Below are 7,447 nucleotides of genomic sequence, written 5' to 3' on the forward strand. Positions count from 1 at the left end.
AGTCAGGGAAACTGCAAGATAATCAGTATTGATAGAAGATGATTGGTCATGAAATCAGCAAAGGCATTCATTTTGTCCCTATCTTTGGAGGATATTATTGACCAATTTTGATAACCTAGTTTGTAGATTACAGTAACTGGTATTTCTTGAGAATTATTTTTGAACTTCACTTTACAATATAGGAATGACTATTTAGCAAATCAAACCTTCCGTGGTTCTGGAAGCAGAATTTGACATCAGTCAAGTTGGTGTTATGAACCCTGGTTGATTTAGGAAATCATCCATTACTTTGTCTACCCTTTGATCAAAAGGCAATGTACATATTTTTCCAGATCACTTGAAAACAAAAAACCTACGATACCATTTGGCAATGACATTCGTTATTATAAATTGATTGTATTTTAGCCTAGTGTTAGAAATATAAAGATGTTTGTTTGCCATTTTTCCTTTACAACATAGCTCAAAATGCATCTTCTGAACAATGCATTAAATATCAGTACCAATTTTCATAGGCCCAGAACATACAGTACGAAAATATAGTATTTGTGAGTGGGACTAAGGAATCGATGTGAAGATAACCACAAATAGTCATCTATTAAGTAACAGGTTACTAAATAAGAAAACTGTCTTTTAAAGGGGGTTGATTTCATTAATGAAAGTACTTCAATAAAAATATACATTCCTTTAGAAAATTCTGATTCAGTAGGCATGGAGTTGTATCCACATTTTTAAATAAAATCTCCAGGTGATTATTATGTCCACCAAATTTTGAATACCACTGTTCTATAATATAGCATTCTATACTCTGTGTTCTTAGGGTATAGCAGTAACCCTAGAACACAGATCTATGTGGATGCAACTAACATGTTTGTTTTTTTTTTTTTTGAGACAGAGTCTCACTCTGTTGCCCGGGCTAGAGTGAGTGCCGTGGCGTCAGTCTAGCTCACAGCAACCTCAAACTCCTGGGCTTAAGCGATCCTACTGCCTCAGCCTCCCGAGTAGCTGGGACTACAGGCATGCGCCACCATGCCCGGCTAATTTTTTGTATATATATATATTTTAGTTGTCCATATAATTTCTTTCTATTTTTAGTAGAGACGGGGGTCTCACTCTTGCTCAGGCTGGTCTCGAACTCCTGACCTCGAGCGATCCACCCGCCTCGGCCTCCCAGAGTGCTAGGATTACAGGCGTGAGCCACCGCGCCCGGCAGCAACTAACATGTTAATTTCAGTTTTTGTTTGCTTGTTTTTTAAACATGGAAACTTGTTCTACTGTGTGCAGTGGCTTATCCGAAAGCTTCTTTCAAACTGTTTTGAAAGATATTTTCCATAGAGAAAGCCTAAGATTAGCTGGGAAGACATGATGATGGCCAGGAAGGCTTATTTTCTTGAGTTTCTGGCCCTTACTGGGTACACAATAAATATTTGTTGATTGAATATGAAAGTGCCTAGGGCAAGCAATAACTATTGACAGAAAAATTATTTTTGTAGACAAAAATGTATTGTAAAAAATATAAACTAAAAATTGGTTTTCTAGTACTGTAGTGACAACCAAGAAAAGAAAATCTTTCTATTTCATAACTTCCCATGACTTTATTTAACACTATTATTTAATAATAGTTTTATCAGAATTTTTAAAGTTCTTTTTTATGTCATATTTGGGTATATGCTCATGTTCCATGAACTTTCAGCTGCTCTACCTGGTATGATTGTGGGTGACCTGCTGACGTATAGCAGATAATAGAAGGTGGTATGTTAGATTTTAGTAATCAGAGTAGAAGATGAAGAGGCATGTACTCACGGCCTTTCTTTCTGAATTATGTTGTTTTTGGAAAGGCTTCTCAGATGCTCCATCTGTATCTGGTACAGGGCAGCAGGCCACATGTGGCCTCCTCTCTTTGATCTTTGATTCAATAGGCCTTGTATCAAATGAAAATGTTTGTTTTGTTTCAGTGAAGAATTCAAATGCATATTGTTAATTAGTAGTTGAATCCATAGAGTTAAAATGGGCTTTTATTTTTTTGGTGGAGGATACAGTTTTATCTCAATAAATTCAATGAATTACCAGATTTTTTGCCTACTTATATATTTATGTCATAGTAGCAAAAAAAAAGTTTTATAAGTCAAGTATTTTTTTAAAATATCAGATTAGGTAATTAAGCTGTGTTGCCATTTGGTTTAGGAATGGACTAGCTTGTGTTCAGCCTAGCCACTTAATTACAATACTTTTCCTTTTAAACAGTAGTTTTAGTAGTCTGTGGTAGGGATTGGCAAACTGTAGCCCACAGGCCACCAGCTGCTGCCTGTTTTTGTAAATAAAGTTTTATTGGAACATAGCCTCTCTCATTCGTTTATGTACATGTCAATGATTTGTGCTACAACAGCAGAATCGAGTAGTTGTCACAGAGAACATCTGGCCTACAAAGCCTGAAATATTTGCTCTCTGGACCTTTACAGAAAAAATTTTCTGACCCCTGGTCTATAAATAACAATTTATTTTGGTGCCCTTGGCCCCCAATTTAAAAAAAATAAACAACAAAAACTTCTAATAAGCTTTGATATTTCCCTGCTACTTTATAGTTTATACATAGCAAGAATATAACCTACATTTTTCAAGGAAGAATTATAAAAGGTTCACCTTGAAATTCATAATAATTTTGATCAAGTGGAGCTCCTATGTGAAAATTATATGAAATTTTTATGTTTTATCTTGTAGCATTTAGAAGATTTCTTCTTTCTGGGTAGTTAAGATTATGAATTAGATTGAATTAATTAAGAAGTAGCATTTTTTACTATATTAATGATGTTTCTTTAGTTGTCTCTGAGACTGAAGTTTTACTGAAAGAGTTGGAGCAAATGCTACAGCAAGCACTAGAGCCCACAGCAATACCTGATGAGTCTGAAGAAGAACATGGAGAGGAAATAAATGCAGGAGAAAAGGTAGTATTGATAATTATTATCAGACCTAAATAATAACTTCAAATTCTTTAAATGGCAGAATTTGTTCCTGGCTGTACACTTTAATTATATGGAAAACCATTTTCTCATCTGAAATTTGAGACTTGATTATCATGAGGTGAATAATAAACTAGTAGCCTGTTCAGAAATCAAAATACATCTATCAGTGTTTGAAAATATATTTGTGTTTAAGCAGAAGAGTTCTTTTAATATTAGATCTTTGGGATTGGAATGGAGAAAGATAGTGGGGGCTGACTGTAGCTGAGGTGGGCCACTACACAGAGACCTCTCCCCTGCTGATCTTTATGGTCAGGAGAAGGGGCCAGGGTAACAGTAGCTCACTGGAAAATCTGCCCTGTCTGGGTCATGCACCAGGATAACCTCTACAGGGACAAACCTCATCATGAACATACTGGAGGTAGAATTTTTCATTGGAATAAGTTTTACCATTTGTATCTAGATTGGCCCTTTTTTTTTCTTTTGGCTTTCTATGTTGGACTTAGAAAGGCCATATGTGCTTGCTTCATTCAATGCCTCTGCAAGTAAAATGAGAGTTTATGGTATAAGACCCATCTCATTAATACAGAGAAGCAATGGGGTAGGTTTGAGAAAACAGACAAACACTTCCATAAAGTGGTGCAGCTATTCTCTAACTAGGCAGAAAAATAGGCCTAGTCAGTTGTGTGTATCCTTAAGGTTTTATTCATTCATTCATTCATTTAGATGTATAGTGAGCCTGGAGTCAAGAGAGCATATTGACTCTGGCTTTAGAATATAATGCCCGTGTCCCAATCCTGGGTCCTGCCAATAATGACTTGTGTAATTTGGCAAAGTTGCTTATCAACTGCCTCAGATTGATTGTTTTGAGTATTAAATATTAATAATATAAACCAGGAAAAGTGTATTGCATAGAAATAGACACCTAAGATTAGCTATTATTATGAGTGAGAATTGGCAATGGCAGTTGCTAAAGAGAGTAAGTGCTAAGATTTTCTTACTTCATCTCTCTTTTCCCACATTTACACTTTGAGCAACTACCTATCACTAAGTCTGTCTCTTCTCAGGTGTAGAAAAGATGGATTTATAAATGCACAAGGTGGTTTACACACTTAAGCAGACTGCCCAATTGCATGATTTTATTCAGAACTTCAACAAAAATATTGATGATTCTTAAACACCTCTTTTATTGAGTCAGAAATTAAGAAAATATATATAATTTACCATTATGGAGATAAATGTGTTAAAAGAAAATAAAATTAATGTTAAAAACTCCTATTGAGTTGAAAAGGATGATAGTTTTCTTAATCAGCACTAGCAGTATCAACTTTTACCTGAATTTGCATGGGTTATAAATGCCATTTTTCCAAATAGGGTTTCAAAAAGACTTGTTTTCCCTATAAGGGTCTTACCTTTTATAGAACAAGATCTATAGATTGGTGACATACATCTTGTATAAATATAATTAATATACAAATTATATTATTTTCTAGGAAATGTGTGTTTTGTTTGAACACCATATGGTTTTGTGCAATGTGTTTTCAGTGTTAGCAATTTGTCTTTTCAAAAATACAGCCAGGCTGATTTTTATAGTGATGTCCTGGAGCTTTTGCAGCCACAGAATTGGCTTCTATTTTGCCATTATAACTAGTAACTTGATAGAATAGAAAATTACTTCTGATTTTTATTTCTTAAAATAAAATACAGTATTTTAATCCATCACTATGCAGAAGCTTGCTTTTTGTCTTAGATTCTTGTATTATTTATGCTTTCAAAAGGCATTTAGGAATTGTAAAAATTAACCATTTTAACTTGTCGGCAGGCAGGTGAGTGCCTCCTGCTGACTGGTTCATCAGCCGTCTGCACACTGAGCTTTGTGAGTCTGGCCTTCATGCCAGGCTCAGGGTATTTAGGGCCTTGTTCACTTTTAAATTAGGAGAATAGCAGTGAAACCAACTATTAAGCTGGAGCAATTTCCAGTTTTAAAGTAAAGAAATAATCACCTCTGGGATTTTTTTTATTTATTCTTACTCATTATAAAGAGTTAATACGGCTTCCAAAGCCAACTCCACTTAAAACTAGAGATGTGTTTTGTTTTTAGAAGAAAGGGCCCTCCCATAAGCTAAGCATGCCAAAAAGAGCCACCTGATAATTTTAAAGTTCTGAGCATGTTGATTCTCTGAGCAGATATTATATGAGCTGTTTTCAAAGTTGTAAATTTGGTGATGTTTTCATTATTCGTTTCACCTATGAGGTTTCAGTTTGATTACTCTCAAGTATTTACACCAATGGTTGAGAGTAACAATGTGGAAAAAAGCATACACACATGGATAATCAAAACTCATTTCTATTTGTCATTGAAATGCTTTATGAGATTATTTTCCTCAGTAGAGTCACCTTCCTATTTATGTTCTTCTTTAGCTAATATTAACAATGGATGACATGCCCTGACTTGGCAAGCAATGGGAAGAAATAAATTTTAGATTTTTATAAATCTACCTGAATAATTCACAAATTGAATAATCCATATATAAATAAGACAGAGTTCACTGAATAATTATTTGTATTAAAGGTACATTTTTGATGTATGAAAATACTTATATGAACTACATGTGTATTCTTTTTTTCCATAGAATTACATGGGAAGTTAACCCTACCCTTAATGAACTTTGAAATTATAAATTCCATGTATGTGTGTGTCTATGTCTGTGTGTGTGTGTGTGCATTGTTTTTACCAGTGTCCTTTCCCACTAAGCTAGAAAAGATGGTCACTATTTGTAAGTAATGCAGATACTGTTGAGAAGATGACCACAGAAAATGCGACTAAAACAGTTTTAGTCCCTATAGTCCCTATAACAATAATGTAAAAAATAAACAAATATAGAAAACTCAGAATTAAAATAATCATGCTTTTCCAAAGCATAAAATTAAAACTGAAACTGTATAATATTGAGGAATAAAAATAGGACCTAAATGATAACTATTCATATACAAACACATTTACCACATATTATGCTATATATGGTAATCATTATTTGAACACCAGAATAACAGAAAACTTTGTATAACTGTTGTGGCTTAAGGAATTACTGACTACTTTATGTTTTATTCAAATAATCAAGTAAATTTGATGTCACTTTGATTAATTATATGGTTGTTTTTGCAGTTATCTAAATGCAACCCTGAAGCTCCTGCGAGCAGTCCATTTGAAAACCACTATGAAGAGGACTATCTTGTAATTGATGGGATAAAACTAAAAGCTGGAGAATGTATTGAGAATATAACTAACAAATTTAAAGAAATAGATGCTTTGATGTCTGAATTTTAGGGCATTATACATACTTTCAAAAGTTAGTTATGAAAACATTGGCATCTTCATATTTTCCCAGTCAAAACTTAAAAATGTTTAGTGAAATAGTTGCACATTATGCTAAAGTTGATATTTGTAATAACCATCTGCTTCACATTTTGAGAATGTCCATGGTTTTGGGAGCCAATCAAATGGTATTTAAGTTAATGTTAAAAATTTAGAATCAAAAAGCTCCTGATGTTTATATTTATATATGTTTTCCTATTTTCCTGAATTTTAAAATATTAAATTTTATGGAATTTACCTCACAAACACAAGCTTTACAATGATTATTTAGGCCCTTTATTCAAAATAGTTAACTGTTAAAATGGCTGCCCAAGATATTATAATACTTAGAGATAATTCAAATCTAATATACTTAGAGAATGTGTTTTAGTAGTAGAATTAAACTTTTACAAAATAAATGGAAATAATTTTTAAAATAGTTGTTTAATAGAGTTGAAACTTTTCTTAACAAAAAAATGTCAGTTGCCTCATTATATGTGAAGCAATCATTTCAACCATGGTTCTCCAAACTGGCTGCTTAACAAAGTCCCTGGGAGACTTTGGAAGACCAGAATGCTGGACCCTTCCCCACTGAATCAGTATCTTTGGAAGTATCATCTTGAGGATGGGAAAATGTAATTAAAAATGTGTACAGAAAAGTTAAACATATTCACTATAAAATATACAACAATATAGAAAAATGAAAAGTATGTCATTCCTCAGCTATTTCCATGAACCCTTTAAGTGAGTGTCCTTCTAGATCTTGTTCTGTGTACATCAGAGGTGGGGCATTGACTCCTGTCTAGTTCCAGCTCTGGCTTTCTCTGTGCCTATCTCTGACTGGGGGGAGTGGTAGAGGAAAGGCCATTCTAAGCACATAAAAACAAACCCAAAGCTGGAGGAGATAAAAAAAAAAAAAAAAAAAAAAACATGAGAGCATTTGGGATTTGCTCTTAGTTGAATTAGCTGCAGTGATGTGTGATGGTGAGAAGTTAAGGCCTAGCAGCTCAGGAAGGTGGTGTTTGTAGGCCGAGGAGCTTACAATGTATCCTGAAAACTGTAGGGACTAACTGAACAGTTTTCAATAATGGAATCCTTTTTACATTTCAGGAGATCACACCAGCTGCAGTATGGAGAA

The 7,447-nt window shown here is 33.9% G+C and overlaps 1 protein-coding gene across 1 annotated transcript in view; it reads left to right on the plus strand.

Annotated features, from left to right (window-relative positions):
• The window catches only part of ZCWPW2 (zinc finger CW-type and PWWP domain containing 2), a 140,969-nt gene extending 134,687 nt beyond the window's left edge, over positions 1–6,282 (plus strand). The window contains exons 10-11 of the mRNA XM_069472020.1: positions 2,815–2,939; positions 6,121–6,282. Coding sequence (XP_069328121.1) covers positions 2,815–2,939; positions 6,121–6,282 — 287 coding nt within the window. The remainder of the gene's footprint in view (positions 1–2,814; positions 2,940–6,120) is intronic.
• Positions 6,283–7,447: the final 1,165 nt, after the last annotated feature.

Source organism: Eulemur rufifrons, chromosome 7 (genome assembly GCF_041146395.1).
Source record: "Eulemur rufifrons isolate Redbay chromosome 7, OSU_ERuf_1, whole genome shotgun sequence".
Classification (NCBI taxonomy): domain Eukaryota; kingdom Metazoa; phylum Chordata; class Mammalia; order Primates; family Lemuridae; genus Eulemur; species Eulemur rufifrons.